The following is a 27,985-nucleotide window of genomic DNA, read 5'->3' as shown; positions in this document are numbered from 1 at the left end:
GCATCCCTCCCTCCATACCTCCTCCTCTCTGTGTCATGTGTCTTGTGGCTGCGTCTGCATGTGGATCTCAGTGCTGAAGAATATGGAGCGTTTGGCTGCTGTGTGGAATTTGGGGATTCTTCTATGTCTGAGTTTTGGAGGGGCCTTGTGTCAGACCACCAACTACACCAGGTGCGTGGTAGGGCAGTTGGTGAGGACAAATTAAGTGAGCATGTCAAGACGGGTTTCTACTGCAGGAGCTGTTTAAACTTGCTAGCTTTTTTAGGTGTTTATGTCTGGTAGCGAGTGTCATTTCTGACTCTTTAAATGCATGGAGTGTGTGTGAATTCTCAGTAATGATGAATGTATTGATTACACAACGATGAAGAGTTGCAGATGGAAGTACTTTGGGTTAGTGTGTTTTTAGGGTGAATCAGGTCACTTTACCCTGCATCAGGTCCAGTTTTCCTTTTCCTTTCCTTTGCTTACCTTTTTAATTATTTAAATTTGTTAAATAATGACTAGATTTAGTAATCTGACAACCATATGGTCTGGAATTCTGGAAAACTTTTATTGCTTTTTAGGCTGTTGCAGTTAAGAAATAGTTCTGCCAAGAATTAAATTTCCAGTCAACCCATATGATTTTCTGTCTTTGTTGGAGAAATTTAGTAGACTGTTTATGCATGCTCTTTTCTATACAGTGAAAGCCAAAATAGAAAAATAAATAAAAAAAGGCCAAAAAAGTACCAAAAAAACATGTTTTTTACACACTGTCTTATAAACTTACATTTATAAAGAAAACAGATATGTTCCTAATTCTGATGATGTGAATTTTTGTGTAGTCCACTGGTGTGTACCTAGGAATTTACTTCAAATCTACTTAACTCTTTCCCCGCCATTGATGGAATTTTCATTCTTGACACAACGCTTTCCCACCACTGATGGAATTTTCCAATACATGTTTTCACTTGATGCATTTCCATTACAGATTTGCGCAAAATGTTTTGGATATTTTCTAAATATTGATAAAAAACTATTGCGAAATGACGGCATTTCCATTAACCGATGTTATGCAACTAAAACATCTTTTTTTTTCCCTTTCACGATAAGTCATTCCAAAAATCATGGCAACAGATGTTGGTTAGTTTACATATATCCCAGCCACTGCACTAGCCATTATTTTTAATCATAGGAGACGTAGGCATGTTATCCAAGCATTTATGGCAAGGAAAGCCCTTATACTTGGGAGCAGTCACGTATGAGGTATTTCTGGGTGTTTCTCCCTCCTATCTGCTTTGAGGTCTTGATAAATTCAAATTGTGGCATTTCTTTGTTGTTTAGAATCCATTAGTCCCGTAATACTTTTGTCTTTTATGAGTTTAATGAAGAACTCTCATCTTCTGTCCAAACATACCAAGCCCTCTTTAAAGAATGATCAACTTTTACATATGGCAGGTGACCTGTAATTGCGAAAAAAACTTTCCATTGCAGTTTTGCTAAATATTCCTTTTTCGAATTGCCTGAAAAACCTGATGTGAGCGTAAAAACTTTTTTGCGATATATGGGAGTTTTTGCGAAACTGACGTGTTTCCATTGAGCGTATTTTCATTTCAATTTTAATTTGCACAATTTAAAGGGTAATGAAAACGTGGCTACTTTTATACGGTAGGGGGCACTATTATGTATCCTCTGAAAGAGTACAGAATCTTTGGATCAAAATCGGCGAAAAAGAAGCAGAAACAAGCGATAGAAGCATTGCTTGCGCAAATATAAGCAAAGTCTTTGGCTAATGGGCTCATCAAACATTAAACTGCATATAAATCAAAACTGGCTAACGTTACCGAATGAAATGTCGACCCAAGAAGAGGTATGGGACTGTACAAGCTTTGGGGTTGTTGATGGAGGTATTCTACACCATCTATAGCCGCTTTTCCAGTACGGATATGATTTCATTTTCCACTATGGTGGAATGCAATCACTGATCTGTAAAATATATCTCTATGTATAGATCAGTAAATGTAATACAAATGCATCAGTTGTTGCCTTGGTAACGTAAGAGTTTACAGACAATATAAGATGTAAATAATAAAATGGAAATCTGTTAATGCATAACTTATTTTTAAGAAAAATTATGCATCTAATTGATTGTCTTGTTTATATTAGCCCTATTTTTATTTTCTTGCTCATTTTTAACACAGTACATATTTGAAAAGGTCAAGAAAAGGTAAAAATTATAACATGCAGTAAACGTCTAAATTGCTGAGTGAAGAGAATCTGTCTCAGACAGATTTTGTGGGAGTAACTGCATAATGACCAGTATTTTGGTCTGCTTGAGTGTCCTGGCTCTGCACCATTACATTACAAAAGAGCTCTGTTTTATTTTACAGTGTCATAGAGTTTAAGTCTATAAACATAAGTTGCTGTAGACGACAAAACCAATAAAACATTTCTCAACATTCAAAAGGGATTTTGAGCTGTCAGTGATTTAGAAATACTGCCTGTGATGTTGTAAATACTGAATAAAAGTGTCTGCCTCTCTGGAACAGCTTTGGAAATGTTGCAAAAAAAAAAAAAAAAAAAAAAAATATATATATATATATATATATATATATTTTTTTTTTTTTTAAGTAGTTATTTACTGAACTCAAAGCTACTGAAAGGAGACAACATCTTTTTAATATAACTATCATGATGTAATTGATATCACTTGTACATTTTTCTGGTGTTTTTAAATGAATAAACTTGAATCTTAATTAGGGTGGTATAACCTGAACAGATAAATTTACAATAAATACATAAAAAAATAAAATAAAAAAAAGCAAATACATTCTAATTTAAATAATTGTATTGAAAACACAGTAATGAATATTTTGCTATTAAAAATTATTATTAAAAGCCACCTAGATTTTAAAACCTGTTTGCTACTTTAGTTTGATAGGTTGATTGCATCAACCAGTTGTCAGATTTACTCTTTTTGTTATGGGACAATTTTGAAAGCACCTTTTTTATTGATTATGTAAATCTTTCTGTCATTTATTTAGTTGAACTATGCTTCTCATGACAGATAAAATGAAAGCTAAAACCACTGACGTTTTAATAAAGTAATGATTACTTATAATGTCATAAAACTGGTATCTTAAATAGCTTTTGGTTAGCAAAATATTTTCAGCCTGAATGCCTGCCATAATTTAGTTTTTGATTTATTGTACTGTAGGTCCATCTATGTGCATCTGTTTGTACTTTGTGAATTATGTCTTTTGCAAACTATGTCCTGGTCAAACTTCTAACTCGCCTTCATGGTATAAACACAGTGTGTTTATTGTGCAATATAAACACATTCACATCAGCATTTTCTCACCAGAAATCCCTCTTTTTTCACTCTTCCTCACTCTCTCAGGCCTGTGTTTAACTGTGGCGGTGACCTGGTTGGAGACTCAGGCTTTGTGGCCAGTGAAGGATTCCCATCGTTCTATAAACCCAACAGCAAATGTACCTGGTACATCACAGTGAGTTCTCTTTGAGTTCACACTTGAGATTCTTCATCATCCTGGGCCATATCCCAGAGTAAAAGACTTTAAAGGATTAGTTCACTTTCAAATGAAAATTATTACCCAAAGCTTTACCCACCCTCAAGCCATCCTAGATGTATATGACTTTCTTCTTTCTGATTAACACAATCGGAGATATATTAATAAATATTCTGATGCATCTAAGCTTTATAATGGCAGTGAGCGGGATCAACGAGTATGAGCTGAAGAAAGTGTCTCCATCCACATACAGCCATCATAAACGTACTCCACACAGCTCTGGGGGGTTAATAAGGGCCTTCTGAAGCAAAGAGATGCGTTTGTGTAAAAAAAATCCATATTTAACAAGTTATGAAGTAAAATATCTAGCTTCCACCAGACCACCTTCCGTATTCAAATTACAGAAAAGAAAATGGAACTGGCATCACGTCAGTTAAGCTTTTTCCGTAAGCTGAATAGGGAAGGTGTATGACGTAGCGTAAGCTTTTTGAACTGTGGGAGTTTTACACTTTCATCGCAAGTAGAAAGTGTAAAAGGTGGTCTGGTGGAAGCTAGATATTTTACTTCATAACTTGTTAAATATGGATTTTTTTACACAAACGCATCGCTTCGCTTCAGAAGGCCTTTATTAACCCCCCAGAGCCGTGTGGAGTACGTTTATGATGGATGGATGTGGATGGATGCACTTTCTTCAGCTCATACTCATTGATCCCACTCACTGCCATTATAAAGCTTGTATACATCAGGATATTTATTAATATAAATCCGATTGTGTTCATCAGAAAGAATAAAGTCATTATACACCTAGGATGGCTTGAGGGTGAGTAAAGTCATTTTCATTTGAAAGTGAACTAATCCTTTAAGTATCTCTGTCCCTTTGTTCTAGGTTCCAGAAGGCAATGTAGTCATGCTCTCCTTCAGGGTTTTTGACCTGGAGGCTGACCCTCTCTGCCGCTATGACTATGTGGATGTGTATAATGGACACTCTAACATGGTGCAGAAGCTCGGGCGTTTCTGCGGAACATTCCGGCCCGGGGCTCTCATCTCCACGTCTAACACCATGATGGTAGAGATGGTATCAGATTCTGGAACAGGAGGGAGAGGGTTCCTGGGTTACTTCAACGGAGGAAAGCCACATGTGGATGGTGATATCAAACATATTAAATATTAAACATCAAATGTGTTGAAATCAGTGTTGGGGTAACAGATTACAAGTAATGTGCAATATGTAATCAGATTACTTTTTTAATGTAACGAGTAAAGTAAAGCATTACTTTAAACATTTACACATTAATATTTCAGTTAAAATTTTCTCTCTTCTCCATAACATAATCAATTAGACATGTACACTGTTGCGGCAAAAATTCAACCAGCTCTACTGCATAAGAGATAAACACATCCAATTGTCTTTCGAAAGTTTTATTTCTTGCAAGAAAGGTCAAACAGTCAACAGAAACACAAGTAGCTGCAGAGTGTAAGACAAAGAACGAAAGGTTCCCCTCACTTTTATATCTCTAACCTCCAAGGCTGAAGCTTCCGTCCTTTTACCATATTAGGAACATGTCTACCACTTCAGGGTTTTTCCACTTTTCACCCAAAAAATGCATACTTAAGCACTTCTGAGAAAAACTAAATCATTTACCATAAGCATATAAGTAAAATCATATGGAAATCATACAGAAACTCAAAATTTCCCCCACAATTCCCCTCTTTTTATCATTCATTGATAACTAATCACTACATCTATTACAATGCTTCACTAAGGTAAAAATGCAGATCTTCTCAAAAAATATGAAAACAAGCAAATTTATGTTATTACATCACATTTATACTCTTCATCTCTGATCTTCATACAAAAAACAAATTTTAGATACATCGCCCAATCATAAAACTAAGGATCATATCCTTCATTTTACAGACATTTAGCATGTACCATCTTAGTTGTATAACATCTTTTCACAACAGATCTATTTTGTAGCCCACGATGTGTCATTGTCGGCTGAACCTTGGTGGTGATTTGGAATTCCTCGAGCTGATTTCACCTGTACACAAACCTTAGACAGGATAGAAAACATTTCTTTGCAATAGTTTACCATGTCATGTTCACACAATTCGGTTGATGCCACTCATTGTTTAGCCCCTTCCATTCCCTAAAATGGGGTCTTCCAACCTAATTGAAAAAATGTTCAGGCATATTTTCAGCCATAGCTTCGTTAATTGAGTTACCATCCCCCATTTTGATGCATTGCCCCTTCAATTTATCTTGTTTCTCTAAACAACATTTGCCATCAACACTAAATTAAACTCCATCTTTAATTCTGCAACCAGATTTCCTCCAGCTTTCTCTGCCTCTAAACATGCTCTGTAAAGAGTTAGAAAAATCATGGTTATTTTCAGATAACAGATTACACACAATCTCCTGTGTCTGCTCCAGCACTTCCTACAGAAACAGAAACAAAAATCGTCTACCACCCCAAACCAATAACGAACACCTGTGTAGATAGTCACAATTTTGTCAGTCATCAGTTTACCCCCTCCAGTGAGGGTCACAAACTCATCTGCTTAAACCAAATAATTAGAGGACAGCAGCCCTGAAACTAACACTTCAAATTCCATGGACACAACTTATCCTTCACAATGCCGGCCTGTTGTTTTGTCTCTGAATGCAGGGCCATCTACAAACAACACGTCCTCACAGTTATCAAACGGTTTATCTAGCAGGTCAAGTCATGGTGTACAGACTTGATTAAGATTAGTCAAACAACAATGATGTTCCTTCACATTCCACTTTGTTCCCCCACCGGTCCTTCATACTGTAAATGTTACTGGGCTCTCTGGATAATTTTGATTGCCAGTGTGCCTTCAAGTCTACATTTTACATTTAGCGTTGTGATCACACATAGCTGACAGTGTTTAAATTCAGACCCCCAGTTAAATTTAGACATGGGGTTTAACCCATGGACGGCAATATTCAATTTCACAATTCCAATTTTTCCATAAATACTTAAACATACTCATCCAGAAATTAAATTAAATCAACATCATTAATGACAAAAGTAGTCATAATTACCACTAGCAGACAGAGCCGGATAACCAATCCACTAAAACACGCATTTAAACTTCACATTTTTTCTGTAGTTCTTTACTTAGTTTTTACATGATCTCTTATCCAGTCTCAAAGCATGTCTGTTCATTATAATTCTTTTTATAAAAGTCAGCTGGGTTGTTTTGGTTCTAATCTCATTGCTTTGTTTTGTGTAAGCCTTAACAGGCTGATAACAGACAGACAGAGTAACCTTGTCTCTACCCCAGCCGTCTCTCTCTTACTGCACAAATAATCTTTTCAACAGCCTCACAAGACTGTAACTTAGACTAGGAGCATTTTTAAGTGATCTTTAGATTAAATGCTGAATTCACTTAACTTTCTCTCCAATCTGCAAAAGTGGTCTTCATAGTCACTACCATGCCTTGGAATTATCCTATGCCATGTCTAATGACCGGCAGGAGTGAAAACTATGATAGAGACATATTAGTTCAAAGTCAACACAGCCTCATGAATTCAGAGATTCATCATAATGTTGAATCCTAACCTTCTATACAGTTCTTGCCAATAGGGCAACCAACATCATGTTACTAAATTTTGCTAAGGTCTCACCAGAAATTATGGACAATCACCTCATGGTCTCAGTCAGCTTCTGAAAGCTCATTTCCATCAACTCTATATCAATAATCTTCTTTTCGTCAGGGTCTTGTCCCCTGGCAAAGTTCTTAGGAATGTGGTTTCTTGTGAATGGTATAGAGGAACATTTTTTTATTTTTTTTTGGGTCAGACTGCTGTACTTCTCACAGGTCATCCCCCCTTTATGATGCTGCTGGCCCCACAGACATCCGCTCAACTCTCATACCCATCTCACATAAAACACCTCCCATCAGGGTAGATGCCCAGTGGTGGCGGTAACCCCCTGCCTTAGGTTGTCCCCTGTCTGACCAAAGAGGATCTTACCTGTCATTAAGAAATCACCTCATGCACACTGGTAACCGCTCTTTCCCATCGTGAAATCTCTGACAGTTTTCTTCAACAGAATCAGGTGTTTTCTGGATCTTAGGGAAGTTGCACTCAAGAGCCACCAGAGCCATTGGACTGCCTAATAGTGTTAAAACATGGAGACAGGTTAATTACAGCAGTATTTAATCACTAAAATCATTAGACTGTGCATTCTCTCAGCAGCAACATATCAGTGCTGAGATTATACTCAGTGAATTTAGTTCTCGCAACCGTCCAGTGTAGTGTTCTGTTACATCTGTAACCGGAGCCATTGGCCCTGCACATGGTGGTGATGAAGATCAGACAAAAAGTTACTGGTCATAGAAGAAATTCATCAAAATAGTCACTTCTATCATTCAATTCTGTATTACTAATTTAAAGATCTCTTTATACTCATTGAGTTTTCCTTTGACAAATTTAACAACTAACTGCCCTCTTCATGGCAATCATTTCTTTCAACATCTCTGTGTCCATGATTTTCAACTGAGACACTGTGCTTCACTATAAATAGCTTGTTATCACTTATGACGCAAGCTCAGATAGCAGCATTTAGCTGACTTTGAATGAGAGAGACTCTGAGGATTCAGGTCTAGTACACTGCCTTTTTATAACTTATATAACATCAAACTTTATCTACTGTCTTTTGACTCTGGCCCAGCTTAAGACTTTGCCAGAATTGACATTCGTTTTTGAAAAAAAAAACCAAAAAAACTTCTTATCAAATAGTTAGTCTGCAGATGCAAAACATATCATCAATATGGTTTCTACTGTTTTGCAGAACCACAATGTTATTTTACCCATATCTCAAATACTAGGTTGCACTGACAGCCTTATAGCTGCTTTCTCTTTCAATCATTATTATATAAACTGTAATTCTCTAGACATCTAATGTCATGCATCCATTTAATGGATGAAAAACAAAACTTTTTGTAAGTTACATTCAGTCCTCCTTCCCTACATGCCAATTCTTTCTGCATCGACCTCTGCTTACATTTCACACACACACACCGCTTTCACACAACATCCCTACATCGCAGTACTCTTCAACTCATTCCCTTACGACCTTAAGTCTTATGTTCCTTCTCTCGGAAAATCATAATATTTGACTAATTTTCCTATATCTAGCATGCATTTTTTAGCCATACAATTTTCTCATTTGATAAAACACATCATCATTTTGATAAAACACATCCGGGAACGTCTTGATCGCGCTGCCTCTGCCCAAAGTTTTTTTTTTACCCAATTTACCAAATCACAAATTTTCAATTTTTCCTGTTTCCTAATCTTCCAAATTTTACCAAATCACAATTTTTCAGTTTTTTTTCCCTTAATCACAAAATTTCAAAAAATTTCATAAAATTTTGATTTATCTCTTACCAGAGAGTCGTGTTGCCATGGGTTCGTTTACTGATTCCAGTGGTGTCCCCTTCTGGACCCTGGCGGTCGGCCCCTCATCCCTCAATATATTCGGGGTAGGGCTGAGACTACTAACTCCAAGATGTGATCAGTCACCATCCGCTCTCGGGTCCAAAAGGCACATCCAAGGAATCCCATCTTCTGACACCAAATTGTTGTGGCAAAAATTCAACCGACTCTACTGCATAAGAGATAAACATGCCCAATTGTCTTTCAAAAGTTTTATTTCTTGCAAGAAAGGTCAAACAGTCAACAGAAACACAAGTAGCTGTAGAGATTAAGACAAAGAACGAAAGTTTCCCCTCACTTTTATATCTCTAACCTCCAAGGCTGAAGCCTCTGTCCTTTTACCATATTAGGAACACTTCAGTGTTTTTCCACTTTTCACCCAAAAAATGCATAATTAAACACTTCTGAGAAAAACTAAATCATTTAACCATAAGCATACAAGTAAAATCATATGGAAATCATACAGAAACTCAAAATTTCCCCCACAACACTCACAAAAAGTAACAAAACACATTACTTTCAATTTTCAAGAGAAAAAAAAATTTCAATTTTAAGAGTTGTAGAGTGTTTAATATTAATCATAATGTTAAGAGATCTTTTGTATGGCATATATAGCTAAGAGTCAAGAAATATTTTAATTGGTCAGAATCTAATAACATTCTAAATGTGTTTTTAAAAGAAAATGAAAGTGTATGTTATATAGGCTGCGTTAATGCATTACTGCGTTAAACACTTGCAAAAAAACAAAAACAACAAAAAACCCACCTCCAAGGCCTAGAAGAGATCGAGCCTCAGCCAGGTGAGAAAAAGATACTCAGAAGTAATGTAATGCATTACTTTCCTTAAAAATGTAACTAAGTAACATAATTCGTTACCTTTAAGGGAGTAACACAATATTGTGATGCATTACATTTAAAAGTAACTCTCCCCAACACTGGTTGCAACTGAATCTGTGTCATTCGTACAGCTTTCTCATTTTCAGACAAAATACTTGATGCTGGAAACGAGTTGTTCCCTTGGTTTTGCATATTAGAAGGTGAACGTTTACAGCCTCAATGGTCTTTCTTTTCTTTTTCTTTATATCAGAGCACCAGTTTTGTGGTGGGAAGCTCACGAAGTCTCAGGGCACAATCAAAACTCCAAACTGGCCGGAGAAAAATTATCCACCGGGCATCAGCTGTTCCTGGCTTATAACAGTGGAGCCAGAAATGGTCAGGAAAAAACATAAGCCTACATTAATATTTCAATGTTGAATAAGTGGCGGCACGCCAGACATTTTTGCAGCCTGTTCATTAAATGATAAGAAATTGGCCTGTTGGGAAATATTGACTTTCTCTGCTTGTAGGCCCTATCTGGGATATTTTCCAATATATTATATTATATAATACATTTTTTGCACAATTCAAATCATTTTTGGGTAACACTTTACAATAAAGTTTCATTTGTTAACTACATTTGGTAACATGAACTAACAATGAAAAATACTTCTAAAGCATTTATTAAAAGGATAATTAACCCAAAAATGAAAATTTGATGTTTATCTGCTTACCCCCAGCGCATCGAAGATGTAGGTGACTTTGTTTCTTCAGTAGAACACATGATGATTTTTAACTCCAACCGTTGCCGTCTGTCAGCCATATAATGCATGTCAGTGAGAATTCCATCCATAAGAGTGAAAAAAACATGCACAGACAAATCCAAATTAAACCCTGCGGCTCGTGACGACACATTGATGTCCTAAGACATGAAACGATCAGTTTGTGTGAGAAACCAAACAGTATTTATATAATTTTTTTGCCTCTAAAACACGGTTAGTGAGGTCTGAGCGCACTCTGACAACGGAAGTGATGTCTCGCACTCATTGAAGCAAAGCGCAAGAGATCACTTCCGTCATCAGAACGCGTTTTTTGACCTCACTAACCGGATGTGGAGGGCAGTTGGACATAGTGGTGATTTAGAGGTAAAAAAAATATATTAATACTGTTCGTTTCTCGCACAAACCGATCATTTCGTGTCTTAGGACATCAATGTGTCGTCACGAGCCGCAGGGTTTAATTTGGATTTGTCTGTGCATGTTTTTTTGACTCTTATATATGGAATTCCCACTGACATGCATTATATGGCTGAAAGACCGCAACGGTTGGAGTTAAAAATCATAATTTGTGTTCTACTGAAGAAACAAAGTCACCTACATCTTGGATGCCCTGGGGGTAAGCAGATAAACATCAAATTTTCATTTTTGGGTGAACTATCCCTTTAATCTTAGTTTTATGTCAATGTCAACATTTACTAACAGGCTATTGTTAAAATTATAAGTTGTATCTGTTACTATTATTTAATGGATCTGAGCTAACATTAACTAGGCTATTTTTATTAAATAACATTAACAAGGTTTAGTGGTTTAACAAGGTAACAATTATTAAAAACTGTAGCGGAAGTCTTAGTTACTTCATTAACTAATGAGGCTAATGGGAACTAATTATTGTAAAGTGTTGGGGTTTTATGTTTCAGGTGATTGAGGTGAAGTTCGGTAAGTTTGATTTGGAGACTGACACGTACTGCCGCTTCGACTATGTGGCGTTCTTTAACGGAGGAGAGAAAGACGATTCAAGGCGCATCGGAAAATACTGTGGAGACACTGCACCTCAGTCAGTAAATTTACTCACCTCTTTGACTGTCATTTTGTTATTGCTATCATATCTATGAAAAAAAAATCGTTTACCGTCACATTCATCCCTGTTTTTTGTGTCCCACCTACAGGAACATTGTTACCAATAGCAATGTGTTATTGGTCCAGTTTGTATCTGACCTTAGCGTGACTTCTGACGGATTTATGGCGTCATACAACAGCATCCCACGTGGCCTCCGTACTCCGACTGCAGGTGGCGATGTTGCATCAGGACCTAGAGTGTCTTCCACACCCATAAAACCCCGTCTCACTCCAGTCAAACCGGTGAAAACTGTTGTCTTGACAACAGAAGCAACAACTACAACCACTACTACAAAGGCTCCTGAGCAGCCAAAACCACGACCCAAACCCGTTAGACCCATTAAACCTGTGAGGCCTCCAGTCCGTAAGCCAGAGCCAGAGCCAGATAGATCCAGACCATGTAAGGAAGAGATAAAAGTAACAAATTATGATGATTGTGGTTGATCATAACTTGTTAGACATTGTTGAATGCTTTTTTCAGCCACAGACACAAACCCACTGTGTGCAAAGGCATGTAAAAGAGATGGATCCATCAAGACCAGCTTCTGTGCTAGTGAATTTGGTAAGTCATTTCATACAACAACCATTAAAAAAAAAATAAAGCACACAGAGGAAGCTTTTACACTACCACACAAAAGTTTAGGGTCAATAAGATGTTTAATGTTTTTTAAAAAAGTCTCTTATCCTCACAAAGGCTGCATTTATTTGATCACAAATACAGTAAAATAATGAATTTGATTGCAATTTAAAATAACTGTTTTCTACTTTAATTTATTTTCTAATTTATTTTAAAATGTAATTTATTCCTGTGATGGCAAAGCTCAGCATAATTACTCCAGGCTTTAGTGTCACGTGATCCTTCAGAAATCATTTTAATATGCTGATTTGCTGCTCAAGAAACATTTCTTATCATTAAAGTTGAAAGCAGTTAAATAGTTTTGTTGAATCCGTTAATACATTCTTTGCAGAATTCTTTGATGAAAAGAAAGTAAAAAAGAACAGCATTTATTAAAAAATAAATTACAAACCTGCTGTAGCATTATAAAAATCTTTACTGTCACATTTGATCAGTTTAATGCAATAAAAGTATGAATTTATTTAATGGTAGTATATGTTTTAAAGGGACAGTTCATTAAAAAATGAAAATGCTTCCATCATTTGCTCACCCTCTTTCAATTCCTCATTTTGATAATATAATATATAATAATATATAATATATATATATAATATAATATAATATAATATAATTAATATATATAATATATATAATATAATATAATATAATTAATATATATAATATATATAATATAATATAATATAATTAATATATATAATATAATATAATATAATATAAGTTCATAAGTACTGACAGAATTTAAATTTTAAAGGGGTAAACTATGTCTATAAGAGCAATTCTTTATTTCAGTCTTTCTCTGTTTCTCAGTGATCACAGGGACGCTGACAACATTGTCTCGTGGACCTAGAGGAAGTATGCAAGCCACAGTGTCCTTAATTAAGGCCTATAAGACTGGTAGTCTTACAATCACCCAAGCTGGAGAAACTATGTCTGTCAAACTTGTGATGCCCTGCATGAAATGTCCCTTGCTGCGCAGAGGTACATGGTCAGATAAATACAGACCACTAATTCTTCACATTCCTTAGTCTTTATTGTTCATTCATTTCTTACAAATCTGTAAATTATCTATTTATTGACAAAAACTGTCTCTTCACTAGGTCAAAACTTCATCCTGATGGGTCAGGTGGACGAGGAAGGCCGTGGTGTTCTCAATCCTGGTAGTTTCACTGCCCTGTACAAAGCTCCACACCAGAAGATGCTGACCAGCATCAACAACAAGCCATGCTGATCACTCAGACCCATGTCAGCACAAGCTGCCTTTAGAGCAAAGACACTAGATGTAATGCAATGCCTAAGGACGGTGATTAGACAACGGCCCTAACTTAGTCTGGATATTAAGAGGTATTTTTGGCATTGTAACATAATGCTCAGGAAGTTACACACAACATTTCTGGGCTGCTTTGATTAAACTATGGTGCATTTCAAACTTCAGCTCAGAACTGAATTTTATAAAGGAAAGATATTTTTCATACAATTCAATACATACATAGATGTCACAAAATATATTTGTAATTTATGATGTCTTCTAATACAGGATTTGTATAACACATTAACGCATTGAGATGCAATGTGTTGTTTTATTGGGATGGGCTTTTTCCTTTCACTGAAAGCTGGTTTTGGTCAAGAATGACACTGACATAAACCATGACCACATCTGATGATGTGGTAAAAATAACACTTCTCTCTTTCTATTCCTCCTCCCTTTTCTCTTTCTATGTACAGAATAGCTTATTACCATACGATTTTGCAAATTTATTTTATGCATAGAACACCCAAATTACCTGCTACATTAGCCCAGTAGCCCAGTGCTTCAGTGCTTCATTGTTAAAGGTACATGTAAAGCACTTTGAGTGCCAAGAAAAATATATAAATGTATAAACGAATCTATATAAATGTAACAAATTATTATTATGTATGGTGTGGCAGTGGCATAGGTTAGTTGTCACAACGAGCGAGAAAGGTTGATATGGAGCAGCTAAATCTTGAACCTCTGGGGAATCACCTGTTTTAAAAAACACAGAACAGAGGAGAGTCTGCTAGCAAAACTTGACAGAGCTGGTAATAAAGTGAGAATCAACACTGGCATGGATCTTTGAAGATGGCGAGAACTGAGGGATTTGAAATGTTGTAAAAGCGAGGCAGAGATGGTGTTTTTACTACTCAACAGGTGAGTAAGGTATTTTATAGGGTATTTTATGACATAAATTACCATATGTAGCTCTCTAAAACAGTTAATTGTGGGTCATATTCGTCTGTCACAGTCACACAAAACCAAAGCATAACCAAAACGCTGTTCTTTCCAAAATGCATGCAGTTTTGTTTTTTTACCACTAGAGGGCTAAAAGTTACATAATGTAGCCTACCTTCAACTTAAATTAAAACTATTCAAAATAGTTTTTAAAGCTTAAAATTTAAAATATTTAAATGAAAATATTAGATAAAATACTTAAACTTAAAAAACTAAAATTACTAAAAATAAAACTGAATTTAAAATATAAAAAAACAAAATATAAAATTAAAGCTAGAGATATAAAAGCAAACAATGACAAAAAACAAAATTAAAATGAAAACTATATATATATATATATATATATATATATATATATATATATATATATATATACTCTAAAAAAAAAAGCCAACTTAAAAAAATAATACAATGTAATATAAATAATACAAGAATAGCACTGTGATTACTGTATCCCACATTTCCATGCACTCAACTTTTCCTTTTCCAGTGATGAAAATCTTATTTGAATATCAATTAAACATGAACAACAATTAAACATGCAACAACAATTTATCTTACTACCATTTTAAACACTGCATATTGCACATTACATTTTGTTAAAATTTTTAAGCAGTATGTGTATACTGTGCAAAAAGCAGTAGGCCTACCCTAGTATTAAATAGCATTTCTGTTTCTCTCTCAAACTAAAATCATGGGTTTATAGCGTCATCTAGTGTCTGAATTTTTAGTGTCTGAGATTCAGGACTCAAAAACTCTGAAAAAGAGAGCAAATCATTACTGCAGCTCTGCAAAAAATTACCACTGTAACATGTCAGCTTCATATATGCATCATGCAATCATACGAAACATAAGCTCTTAGGCACCACAGACATCAGACGCTTTAGATACATCCATCAGCGTCACTGAGGCCTACTTAAAGCGGATAATGACTTGCAAAGGCACAATGAAGCTAATTCTCATCCTATGTCTGGCAACCAGGGAATTTATATCCTGCATGTCTGCCCTCTCTGTGTCCTCCCTGATGACAAAGGGCCACTCTGCCATCTCTTATCTGAACTCTGGGTAATGGTTTTGTGTTTACACAGTGAAATTAAATGTTAGACGTTAATATACAGTAAGTCTACCCAGCCAAATAAGTTTAATGATTAACCCAGGATTAAGAAAAGAACATTTTAGAGGTGGCAAAATATCTACAGCATCTTTAGTCCTCAGTACATAGGCTACATTGCAAATTACAGTAGAGGATGAGACCAGCACAGAATAGTGTATACAAGTTCATGCATTATACCTTCATGAATGACAGGATGCAATATTACCAACAAACAATTAAGGAGAAAAGTTCAAATTATTATTATTATTATTTAAAAAATAATAATTTGTTGTTGTTGTTGGAGGGCGTTTATTTTGAAGAACTGACCTGACAGGTAAAACAAATAATGTTTTACTGTAAGTTAAAAGGTAATACTCACCAGTCACTATTTTATGGCTGATTTAGTCCTTTGCATATCTAACAAAACACCCTCAGACTCGAAAGTAAAATGGGGGAGTCACAAAGTCTGTCAACTTTCATGTTTTATAATGTTTTAAACGTAAAAGCCACTTGAAGGCAAGCCAGCGACCTTAAATGTAATGCCTTCTGCTAACGCTAACCAGGGAAGGAGACAAGAGGCTGTTTATTGTTGTTGTTGTTGTATTTTGAGTGGATGTCAATGGAGGAGATCACTATGCTGAATAAACTTTTGCTTTTGTGAGGAGATAGCTTATCGTCAGCTAATCTTCAACATGTTTGGGCTTAAACATTTGTTTTGGATTGATCTATTTTTAGCAGTTACACTGAAAAAATGCTGTTTTATAAGAGAAGTCACAGAAAATTGAACGACAGGTATGATTCAGTTTACGGCACTTCTCATTCATTTCTATGGTATCCTCAGTGACTGTGCCAAACTCAACGAAATTCAATGATGTCAAGACTGTAATGTGATTGGTTATCAAGGCACATGTGATTCAAGTTAGCCGTTACACTTTTTACAATGGTAGAGCCACAGACCCTCTTATATCTCCCTATAATAAGACCATCTCTGGAAAAGTTGCTCTGGCCTCTTTATGGTGTGGCAGTGGCATAGGTTCGTTTCTCACAACGAGTGAGAAAGATTGACATGGAGCAGCTAAATCTCCAACCTCCGGGGAATCAATCGGTAACATAAAACATTTAAATAAAAAAGTAAAGAAAATTCAATAAAAATGTATTTACTATAAACTATTTTATTGCAAGACTCAATCTCCTTTAACAGAATCAGAGAACAAAAGACAAAATATACAATCATATTTACTAAACATATATTTTATATTAGAATTTCAGTGATTAGTACAAAATTTGATCTTTTTCCTGAATGCATTCATGAACCTCTGAAAAACCAATTGTGGTTTGTCTAAAAAACAACAACAACAACAGGAAATCATACATCCAGGACCAGATATGCATGACAAAATGTACATACATTGCATTTGTATTTACAACATCCAACTCAATCCCTGTTTTTTTACATTCCATGTGGCCTGCAGCACTCCCTTGAAACATTTAATTTCATTTCAACACAGTAAGTACAAGAACAGGTGAATGCCAGGTCTGGCAAGAGGATGGAGGAACCAGAGGAAACACTGTGATATCTTTACTAAATACAAAAGGACGGAACAGTCTAGTAGATGCTCCTCTACTCTGTTCTGGAGGTCTACAGGTACAAGGCAAGGGATTCTGGGAAAGGAGCCCAGAGGTCAGCAGGTGGCATCGATAATATTTCCATCCATCTGGTGGCGATAAACTACTCGTGCTTTGTGGGAAAAATAGACGGGACGTACGGCGCTTTCCTCTCCGTCGTAACCCCAGGAGACTGTCGGAGAGAAGCCAGGTTGCACCTCAACAGATGGCACTGTGAACACACAGAGAGAGAAAATTAATCTACAATATTAAGTATTGAAAGACAGTTTGACTTATAACTTCATTAGCAGGATATCAGGACAAAATTTGGTTAACAAGGCAACTTACCAGGCGGAGGAGGGCACAGTCTGCTTTTACCGCGGTCTTTACAGCGTTTGTACCAGGGAAAACACTGCAAGACTTTCTTACCCATGGCTTGCCCAATCTAGAGATCTGGAGAGAGAGAAAAAAGTAAAAGGTCTATTGACTGAAGAACATGGAGTTTCAATGCCATTGTGTTTGTTTCTTCAAGCTTATCTCGCTTCTCTGACCGGAACATTAGCTGAGAGGTGAAAGCAGGAGATTGCTAATAATGGCTCAAAGAAACAAAGAGCTCATTCATCCTGAGGATTAATCCTCAGTCATGTCTGAGGCTTGTACTATACAGTACTATATCACTTGAGCGGGGCACACAGTTGTGTTCCCTGGCCCACTTCGGAGGGCTGGAACACCCGAACAAGAACAACCAGCTCTGACTCCACAATTAGCCACAACGTCAATGTAACACATAAATCTTAACTACAGGAAGAGAACCGCTATATAATAACAGAACACTTATGTTACGTAAATAATGAGCAGCACCACCGTTCATTTAGCAGAATGGGACTATGATTTATTTTGTAAGCTGTAAATCATTAAAACGTTCCAGATGTGACAAATGTATTGTATTTACAAAGGAATACCATTACAGGCTGTAGGTCTCATGGGACTTGAGGGTCAAAGGGTCTTGGCTGATGTCAGGGACCCCAATATATATATATGTATATATATATATAATATTTTGGGGTATTATATAATATATGGAGTCCCTGACATCAGCAGTTAGAAACTAGCCAAGACCCTTTGACCCTCAAGTCTCTTGAGCACCGGACCTACTGCCTGTAGACGCACGAGAAAGATGCTTTGTCGTTCTATGAAAGGTATCTTATATCTTACATAAAACTCAGTCGAGGAGAGGTTAATCCCTCATTTAAGAAAATCAAACTAGAGCGACTTGGCGCGCGTTGCACGCAAACACACATCACAGATCAAATGAGTTGAACTAAACATGAGCCCATCGTTGAGAAAAACACAATGTTTATAGCGTACAAATTAGTAAAATATAAAAGGCTTCTAAATAAACATATATTATTATAATATTTTATAAATAAATACAATTTTAAGTAACAGGATAAATGAAAATGTGCACGTTAAAGTAGCTATTGAGCACAGAACCTTATTTTAAGTAAAATATGTCTATTATTATGTCAAGCACACTAAATATTTCTGCACACTGCATACTTTAAAAAGTTGTTTTGTCAAAACACTGCCTACGTCACACATTCCAATTTCAGACACTTTAAACAGTACTTGTTCCAAACGTACCTGTAGAGAAACAAACTGGCGCGCGTCTTATCCAGTGATATGAAGGATTTGCTTCGTTTGAAACTCTGGCTCCATGAGATTGTGCTCGTGCTGGTCCCCACAGAGATCGTGTTAGGGCAGCAAGCAGGTCGCATTCCCGACGGATACTGTCTGATGATGCTGTACTTGACTCTATCTGCCCCTCTGTTCCGTTACCTCGGTTGCGTATTAAAGCTTTGATTGAGCGTGCGCGGAACGCCATGGGAAATTTCCACCGGCCGAGGCTTTAAATAACTAATCCGGCAAGCCACAACAAAAGCTTCTGACCTCAGAAGTGACTGAGTACATTTTTTTCCCCTCAAGAATCTGCCATAGCAAAGCTTCTTAATAATGCATTCAATAAACGCATAGGCTAAATCACGTTAATGGCAATTAAAGTTGTTGTAAGAGATTTTTTTCGCCCATATAGTGTCTGACAAGATAGCCTATCACGGAAATAGATGTCTGAGAATTCTATTGTTGTAATTAATAGTGCAAAACCGCTGTTGATGGAAAATTAATTGTGGCCCACACCTTTTAGCCAATCAGAAAATTTGGAGACATTTTTGCGCGGGACTACTTGAATTTGACTGTAAACTTAGAAAAGGAGTAGTCTTTTTGAGAAACAGCCATAAAGCACACTAGTAACCACACAGATCAATTGCATTCTATCAACTGCATAGCTATAAAAACATTCAGAGCAGCAACAACTTAAAGGGTTAGTTCACCCAAAAATGAAATTTCTGTCATTAAGTACTCACCCTCATGTCGTTCCACACCCGTAAGAGCTCCGTTCATCTTCGGAACACAAATTAAGATATTTTTGATGAAATCTGAGGGTATCTGATCCACATATAGGCAGCAATATCATTGCACCTTTTGACCTCCAGAAAGGTAGTTGAAAACGTGGTTAAAATAGTAAACGTGACTACGGTGTTTCAACCTTAATGTTATGAAGCGACGAGAGTACTTTTTGTGCGCAAAAACAAAACAAAAATATTTGAACCATTGTCATACGTAGTGAACTCAGTGCATGCTTCCTTGTTTACGTCCTAATGCCAGCTCAGTATTGGCCGAAGCTGAACACGTGAGCAGCACGACGCATGCATGTGATGGTGACACAGGATCCAGCCAATAACTCGGACGTAAACAAGGAAACAAGGCCTCTGTGTGGATCAGATACCCTTGGATTTCATCAAAAATATCTTTATTTGTGTTCCGAAGATGAATGAAGGTCTTACGGGCGTGGAACAACTTTTTGGGTGAACAAACCCTTTAACGCCCCAAAACATTTAGCATCATGGTAGGTTTTGCACAGTCAAGCACCATGTTTTTTGCTTTCCAGAATATATATATACAAAATATAGGCAAATTATTTTTGTAATTTTGTTTAGTGCCACGGAAATAATTTACAGCAGCTAAATATAATTCATTGCAAGTGCGTAAAAAATGTGTGTGATTGTGTAATGAGATAATGGGAGCATATCAACCGCACTCAAAATTGCTAAATAGCTTGCCACACATTGACCATTTTTGATAATTCATACATTTATCTTGGGAATGTTTTATTTATTTATTTATTTAAGTAGAAAGAGGTGTTTGTACAGTAATAAAAGAAAACTTTTTAAAATTTTTTTACAAAGACTTCATAGTTAAATGTATGAAAATTCACTAAAGTAGGCCTACTAAAAATGTTACAAAGAAACAACATTAAACATTTGTAAAAAAAATAGTTCCACCTTTTTCACCATGGTATAGGTTGAGCCAGTTAAGAAAGGACTGAAAAAATCACTTAAAAAAGAGACTGACACTGAATAAATGCACAGTTTGTAAAAAATTAATTTAACAGAACTGCTGAGAACACGGCACTGCTTGTATTGACATCTGTTTGGTATTGTATTTGGGTTCTGTAATGTGACCTATTGCTATAGCTATTCACATTAAATTCACCAGGCTTCATCAGGCTGCTCAAACCCACACGCTTCCCTTTCCCTCGCTCTCTCCTGCCCCCTGCTGGCCACAGCAGCCCCCCAGGCCTCGATGACGTGATGCAGGCAGGTTCTTGTAGACGGCACGACTATATGGGATGAAGCACAAGCCCAGCTGGAGGTGGCGTGCCATCCTGCAGTAAGCAGCCAGAGCCAGAACCAGTAGCGGAGCCAGCAGCAGGAACCCCACCACCAGCAAAGCCACACAACCCCCATCGTCCAAAAGATCCGAACAGTAGACGGAAGTACCGTGGCGCTGAACCTTTGGAACAAATGGATAAGAAAAGAGTAAGTTAGCAAGAAATAAAGGGAGGTGACTGAAATTTGGAAAAGTATACTGTACAAATATGCCTGTAATATATTGTCAGATCAGATAAGAGCATTATTACACTGTGATAATTAATAATAATAATAAAAAACATCCACATATGGTGAGGCAGTGGGAGTTGACTGCGACAGCTCAGTTGGAGGCAGTTAACTGATCACTGATTCAGCGAAATGATAAGAGAGGATTATGTGAAATAGTTCATTTCCTTTGCTCACCCAGGTGTTTTGTGTTAGTTTCACTGAGCTCTGGGAAGTTCAGTTATCAGTGTTTGGATGACATTTGAGCAATCGAAATGTTTTAATTTCCTTTTGGGGGAGAGAGTTGTGATTTGGGGTGGAATTTCGGTCTGTTGGGACAAGTACAGGAAAAAATATTGAAATTTAATAATTATGTCATAAATACAAAATTTGGGGTCAGTATTCTTTTTTTTTTTTTTTTTGAAGGAATGAACACCTTTCATCAAGGACTCAGCGTAGCACAACCAATTAACACTGATAATACTGATAATACTCTTTCTTGAACAGCAAATCAGCATATTAGAATGATTTCTGGAGGATCATGTGACACTGAAGACTGGAGTGATGCTGTAAATTCAGCTTAGCATCACAGGAATAAATTACATTTTAAAAATATTAAAATGTATATGTAATGTGAATATTAATATTAAAATCGAAAACACGTAGCAATATTTCACAATAGTAGTACTGTTCTACTGTATGTTTGACCAAATAAATGCAGCCTATAGCATATAAGAGACTTCTTTCAAAAGCATTAAAGGGTTAGTTCACCCAAAATGAAATTTCTGTCATGAATTACTCACCTTCATATTGTTCCAACGCCAGAACGTCGGGTCATTATTGGCCGGCTCCTGCGTCAGCATCACAGGCATGTGTCATGGTGCTCATGTGAATAGCATCGGCCAATACTGAGTCGGCGTTCTGACGTAGAACCTAGAAGCGCTGCACTGTGTTTACTATGTCAACAGCGTACGAGACTGACAGGGAAGAGAAGAAATTGTTGAATAAATTTCTTATTTTTGTTTTGTTTTTGTGTTCTTATCACTTTATAACATTAAGGTTGAACCACTGTAGTTAAATGGACTATTTTAACAATGTCTTTACTACCTTTCTGGGCCTTGAAGGGTGCAATGATGTTGCTGCCGTTGTGTGGTTCAGAAACCTCTTGGATTTCATCAAAAATATCTTAATTTGTGTTCCGAAGATGAACGACGGTCTTACGGGTTTGGAATGACATGAGGGTGAGTACTTAAAGGATTAGTTCACTTTCAAATAAAATTTTCCTGATAATTTACTCACGCCCATGTCATCCAAGATGTCCATGTCCTTTCTTCAAAAAGAAATTAAGGTTTTTGATGAAAACATTCCAGGATTATTCTCCTTATAGTGGACTATAGTGGCCTCCAAACGGCTGAAGGTCAAAATTACAGTTTCAGTGCAGCTTCAAAGGGCTTTAAACGATACCATACGAGAAATAAGGGTCTTATCTAGCGAAACGATCGGTCATTTTCGGAAAAAATACAACTGTATATGCTTTATATAAACAAATGATCGCCTTCCAAGTGGTTCCGCCAAAACCGCACTTTCGTATTCTTCAAAAAGCTTACGCTGTATGTCCTACGCCTTCCCTATTCTACCTACGGAAAAAATGCAACTGGGGCTGCGTTAGTTCCGTAAGTTGAATAGGGAAGGCGTAGGACATACAGTGTAAGCTTTTTGAAGAATACGAAAGTGCGGTCCGATCGTTTCACTAGATAAGACCCTTACTCCTCGTCCGGTATCGTTTAAAGCCCTTTGAAGCTGCACTGAAACTGTAATTTTGACCTTCAACCATTTGGAGGCCATTGAAGTCCACTTTAAGGAGAATAATCCTGGAATGTTTTCATCAAAAACCTTAATTTCTTTTCGACTGAAGAAAGGACATGGACATCTTGGATGACATGGGGGTGAGTAAATTATCAGGAACATTTTTTTTGAAAGTGAAGTAATCCTTTAATGCCAGAAATGTCATTTTTGGGTGAACTAACCCAATAAAATAATATTACTTGCCTCAAACCTTTGAACTATAGTGTAGTTTCTTTTGGTCAAATCTTACTCTTTAAAAAAAAAAAAAAAAAAAAAAAAAAAAAAAATATATATATATATATATATATATATATATATATATATATATATATACCATGTACAGTTAGACAAGGAATGTTCATTATTAAAGCAAATAGGGGCCATTTTGATTTGATATTGACTTTTAAAAAAAGTTTTTAAAAAATTACCGTTGAATGGCAGAGGAAGCCAAAAACAACCATGACGAGCGATGGCAACAGGATGAGGCCGAAGATAAAGGCAGCCAAACCTACATTGAGTGTGGCAATGATCAGATTCTGTGCTGTAACCAGAACAGAACAGGCCCAACAGTCCAAAGAGCCTCTCAGCTCCAGGGGAGAGTCGTTCACTGCACTGCCTGCTATTGAGTACGGAGGAGGAACCACTACACCTGAGCTGGACATGTTAGCTGGAGAACTGGAGGAGATGGAACCGGTGTGATGGAGACGCGGGTGAGGTGATTCGGACTCCCCCTGATCTGTGGGGGAATGCAGAGAGGCAGGTTTCTCCAAGGTACCATTACGGGAAAGACTCATCTTGCCGTTCATCAGCCTGTCAGGTATGTCCAGTGTTTGTCTGGATAGATAGATTAAAGGACAGACAGATAGATGATTAATTAAGGGCCATTGGCCAATAATGGTACAGTATTTAATAGCTACTATAAAATGCCCACAAACAGTGTCAATTAGCCTTTTAAGTCATGAGTAATTCAACAGCAATGAAATGACTATTAAAGGAATATTCGAGTTAGTTCACCCAAAAATGAAAATTCTGTCATTAATTACTCACCCTCATGTCGTTCCAAACCCGTAAGACTTTTGTTCATCTTCAGAACACAAATTAAGATATTTTTGATGAAATCTGAGAGCTTTCTGTCCTTCCATATAGACAGCTATGCAACTGAAACTTTGACACTTCAAAAAGTTAATAAAGAGATTGTAAAACTAATCCATATGAATTGAGCAGTTTAATAAAAAAAAATTCTGAACAGACATGATCGCTTTATATGATAAACATTGAATTTAGACTTAAATTCACATATAAACATTTATCAACTCACACATCAGTTGTGGTAAACGGAAGCCAAAGCATGTTTGCTTGATGTGCGAGAACCAATGAGGTTCGTTCTCATGTTACGCTGCACGTTTGAGGTTTGTTCTTGCATATAAAGCAGGTTCGGTTGAGCTTTTAATTATGTTGGTGTATTTGTTTGTTATGTTTATGAATAAAAGCCTAAATTCAATCTGTTCATATAAAGCGATCGTGTCTCTTCAGAAAATTTGGACTAAACCGCTCAATTCATATGGATTAGTTTTACGATCTCTTGATGAATTTTTTGAAGCGTCAAAGTGGTAGTCGTGTAGCTGTCTATGGAGGGACAGACATCTCTCAGATTTCATCAAAAATATCTTAATTTGTGTTCTGAAGATAGTCTTACGGGTGTGGAATGACATGAGGGTGAGTAATTAATGACAGAATTTTCATTTTTGGGTGAACTAACCCTTTAAGCTCAAATGACAGTAGTTATTTTGTAACACAGTTGATTACCAAAAACAAATTTTCGTTATAAAAAAGCAAAAAAAAAAAACACTTGAAACACTTACAATTAATGAAAGTAAATGTTTTTGGAGGATTTATAAGCAGAAATGTGAAGCTGGTAATTTTATAAAAGCAATTTAATTATTCTGTTAAACTTATTATTTAAGCTGTAAAGCCGTAAATCATTTTTACAGTCATTTTAGAGTTTGTGTTGCCTTGTCATGGTGGTGCAAGTGAAGTTGTAAAACTGGATATAACTTTACACAGAAATGGTTAGTAAGTGATTTTTCACGCTAAAAGGTCCGGTTTCACAGACAGGGCTTAGATTAAGCCAGGATTAGGCCTTAGTTCAATTAGGGCATTTAAGTAGCTTTTATAAAAGCGCCTTAGAAAAAACAATAATAAACATTACGGTGTGCATCTAGAGTCAAAACAATTTCACTGACATATTTTAAGATTTGTTAGTGCAAGTTGCTTTCAGCTAAAACAGCATGAACAAACATGAATTTTAGTCTGAGACTAAACTTAAGCCTTGTCTGTAAAACCGGGGGATAGTGTTTATGTCCTGTGGCTATACTATTGATACAGTGAGTATTTTAACATTTATGAATTGGCCCCATTCACTTTCATTATAAGTGCCTCACGCTAACCTATACATTTACAAAAAACAAAAAACAAAAAAAAAAGCAGGGAGGAACAAGTGGAAATTAATTTTTGTCGTTATCAATATTATAAGTGCTGTCGATTAAGCTTAACCTGAATTAAATAAAAAAATATTCCTTTAAAGGTAATTTTGTTGAAGTAAACTGTTTAAAAAATGTGGATTGTATTTCTCTAAAATGTTCTGGTGAAATATAGAGAAAGAAAATGGGGATAACTAACACTGAAGATCAGGAAACGAAGCCGCTGACCCCACCCTGATCTCCAGGATGACCAAAAAGTACAAAACAATAACTTTGGAATGGGCTCATCAGGAAACCCTGAATGCTGAATAGATCACAAATACTATAAAACAGCGGAACGCCAAACGAGCAACATCCTAAAGAAACAGTCATAAAGAGCCCTTAACAGCTTGTTACAGATGATCATTTAAGCAAGTGAATGTTAGGAAAATATTAATTTTACCTTGATTTATGCTGTTTAGCCCCTTTGATCAAAAATACATATTGAGTAGTAGTAGCATTGATGACAGATGTTAGAGCTCAGATCGTCATGTTCTCACATAAGTGTTTTAGATTGTGACTTCGGAACTCTGAGGTCACATGCTTGCTTATTCTTTCTAGGAATAAGTCTTCTGCTTAACCTTGTTTATTTGGAGCGGGCCCAATTTTTAGTGAATACAAGTATGATATCACTTTGCCATTAATAGTTCAGATGTTATCGAGACCTTGATTTAAAAACCTTTCCCAACACATTCACCTTTGAAAACTTTTATAAGAGCAATTTGTTGTGACCTTGAGGAAGTCTTCAATGGCCTATAAATCACTTGTATTTTTTAATAAGTGATAATAATTACTGAAAGACTAATTTGTATTCTTTATACATTTATTAATTCTGCACATGGTATTATCCAAAGTGATGGTGGTGAATTAATATTTTATTTGATTATTTATTAATTCAGATGTATTTTATTAGCATATTAAAATATTTTATTTATATTTTCATTTTATTTTACTTTTAGAAGAGTGATTTTAGTGCAAGAATTTGTACAAGATTAAATCACCACCATTACTAATCTTACATTCTGATTCAGTGTTCCGAATATCAGGAAATTCCACAAAATATATCAAGGGGGATTTTGACAGGACATAGACAGTCTTTAGGGAATTAAAGTTAATAGATATGCCAGGAAGAAAAGAATGGAGCATACACTGAGCTAATCTACGAGTTGCACTGGTTAGCATAAGTGTACTGAAAACACTTTTTTAGATTGAGACCATTTTTATTTTTTCCCACTTTGGATAAATGTGGCTGCTAAATGATTAAATGTAAATATTTAAATATTTAATATGGGTGGAAGATAAAATGTCATAATGCATAATACTGAAATACCTTTGTGTTCTATTTATCCAAAGCCTGAATGATCAAAAATCCACATATATTTGCATATTTAAATACGCATACATAAATAAACCATAGATATTAAAGAAATGTGCATACAAATCATGAAACGTGCTATTTGCATAAGTTCAAACGCAATACAAAGTCCAAAGTCTTCTATACTTACATTAGTGTAATAGAGAAGGTTGTCCGTTCCCTCAAAAAACAACTTTTCTCCTGCAGAGGAACTTTTCCCTTTACTTATTATATAATTTTCTTTCCTCAATGAAGTATAGACAAATCCTTCAGACTGGCTGAGACGATTATATAGGTCTATGATGTTTATTATTTGTTATATTCATCTAGCTTTCATGTCCACCTGTAGTATCTCCACCGGCTCTGTGTGAAACTGATCTCTGTGGAATGGTCACTCCTCTATTTCAGCCCTTTCTCTTCCTGCTTTCCTGCTCTACTCTTTCCTTCCTTTGACAAAGATGTCCTGCCTTGGTAACTCAGTTATATCTCTCCACTCCCACTTCTCTTTTTGGCCCCACGCTGCTCTGGCTGGGGCATTTATGAGTTAGGGGTGTTGGGTGGGGGGTGTAGTCTTATCCAGGAGTAGGTTTTTTTTTTTTTTTTTTTTTTTTTGCCCAATGAGAAGATCTATGACCTGGACTCCCTTTGGATTTACACACTCCACAAAAGACTGTTGGTGTTGGGTTTACTTTAAAACAATTTTTTTTCACTCAGAAATTGTTAACTATTTTTTATTTGAAGTTTTTTTTGTTTTTTTTTCTGATGCAATTCATTTTTATTTGTGGATTGAAGACCACTGAAAAGATCTTTAGAAGCATGTCATACAAAACTGACATTTTATAATTTAACACAGTTTCATAATGAACATATTTCTGCACTTTCTTAATGCAATAATTGGTATTGTGAGTAAATGGACAGCTTGAATGACTGAATCTGTTCACTTTCAAAAGAAAAAACTCTGCTCGTTACATAACCCTGGTTCTTACATCACGACTTTTGTATT

The 27,985-nt window shown here is 36.1% G+C and overlaps 3 protein-coding genes across 3 annotated transcripts; 1 reads left to right on the top strand and 2 right to left on the bottom strand.

The window, feature by feature from the left end:
• The first annotated feature begins 15 nt into the window (after window positions 1-15).
• Window positions 16-13,876, top strand: pcolcea (procollagen C-endopeptidase enhancer a). Its single transcript, XM_048178188.1, has 9 exons — window positions 16-171; window positions 3,377-3,485; window positions 4,393-4,651; window positions 10,063-10,187; window positions 11,488-11,624; window positions 11,737-12,086; window positions 12,168-12,248; window positions 13,131-13,301; window positions 13,421-13,876. The coding sequence occupies exons 1-9, from the start codon at window positions 59-61 to the stop codon at window positions 13,549-13,551; spliced, it is 1,476 nt and encodes a 491-aa protein (XP_048034145.1). The 5' UTR covers window positions 16-58; the 3' UTR covers window positions 13,552-13,876.
• A 3,018-nt stretch (window positions 13,877-16,894) lies between these two features.
• si:ch211-237l4.6 (uncharacterized protein LOC446130 homolog) lies at window positions 16,895-19,477 on the bottom strand. Its single transcript, XM_048178160.1, has 2 exons — window positions 18,914-19,477; window positions 16,895-17,501 (listed from the first exon to the last, which is right to left on the bottom strand). The coding sequence occupies exons 1-2, from the start codon at window positions 19,152-19,154 to the stop codon at window positions 17,347-17,349; spliced, it is 396 nt and encodes a 131-aa protein (XP_048034117.1). The 5' UTR covers window positions 19,155-19,477; the 3' UTR covers window positions 16,895-17,346.
• A 998-nt stretch (window positions 19,478-20,475) lies between these two features.
• Window positions 20,476-27,519, bottom strand: tmem88a (transmembrane protein 88 a). The gene is made up of 3 exons (XM_048178149.1): window positions 27,134-27,519; window positions 23,538-23,943; window positions 20,476-21,181 (listed from the first exon to the last, which is right to left on the bottom strand). The coding sequence occupies exons 2-3, from the start codon at window positions 23,913-23,915 to the stop codon at window positions 20,900-20,902; spliced, it is 660 nt and encodes a 219-aa protein (XP_048034106.1). The 5' UTR covers window positions 23,916-23,943; window positions 27,134-27,519; the 3' UTR covers window positions 20,476-20,899.
• Window positions 27,520-27,985: the final 466 nt, after the last annotated feature.

This window comes from Megalobrama amblycephala, linkage group LG2 (genome assembly GCF_018812025.1).
Source record: "Megalobrama amblycephala isolate DHTTF-2021 linkage group LG2, ASM1881202v1, whole genome shotgun sequence".
Classification (NCBI taxonomy): domain Eukaryota; kingdom Metazoa; phylum Chordata; class Actinopteri; order Cypriniformes; family Xenocyprididae; genus Megalobrama; species Megalobrama amblycephala.
This window is presented reverse-complemented; position numbering and strand designations above follow the sequence as displayed.

What these genes read in the sequence shown, in the direction of transcription:
- tmem88a (XM_048178149.1), bottom strand. Translation starts at nt 23,915, where the DNA reads ATGAACGGCAAGATGAGTCTTTCCCGTAATGGTACCTTGGAGAAACCT. An exon ending in GCTTCCTCTGCCATTCAACG is followed by an intron (nt 21,182 to 23,537) that starts GTAATTTTTTAA and finishes TTTGTTCCAAAG; the next exon opens with GTTCAGCGCCACGGTACTTC.
- si:ch211-237l4.6 (XM_048178160.1), bottom strand. Translation starts at nt 19,154, where the DNA reads ATGGCGTTCCGCGCACGCTCAATCAAAGCTTTAATACGCAACCGAGGT. An exon ending in GCCAGTTTGTTTCTCTACAG is followed by an intron (nt 17,502 to 18,913) that starts GTACGTTTGGAA and finishes GTGTGTTCACAG; the next exon opens with TGCCATCTGTTGAGGTGCAA.
- pcolcea (XM_048178188.1), top strand. Translation starts at nt 59, where the DNA reads ATGTGGATCTCAGTGCTGAAGAATATGGAGCGTTTGGCTGCTGTGTGG. An exon ending in CAGACCACCAACTACACCAG is followed by an intron (nt 172 to 3,376) that starts GTGCGTGGTAGG and finishes TCACTCTCTCAG; the next exon opens with GCCTGTGTTTAACTGTGGCG. An exon ending in AGGAAAGCCACATGTGGATG is followed by an intron (nt 4,652 to 10,062) that starts GTGATATCAAAC and finishes TCTTTATATCAG; the next exon opens with AGCACCAGTTTTGTGGTGGG.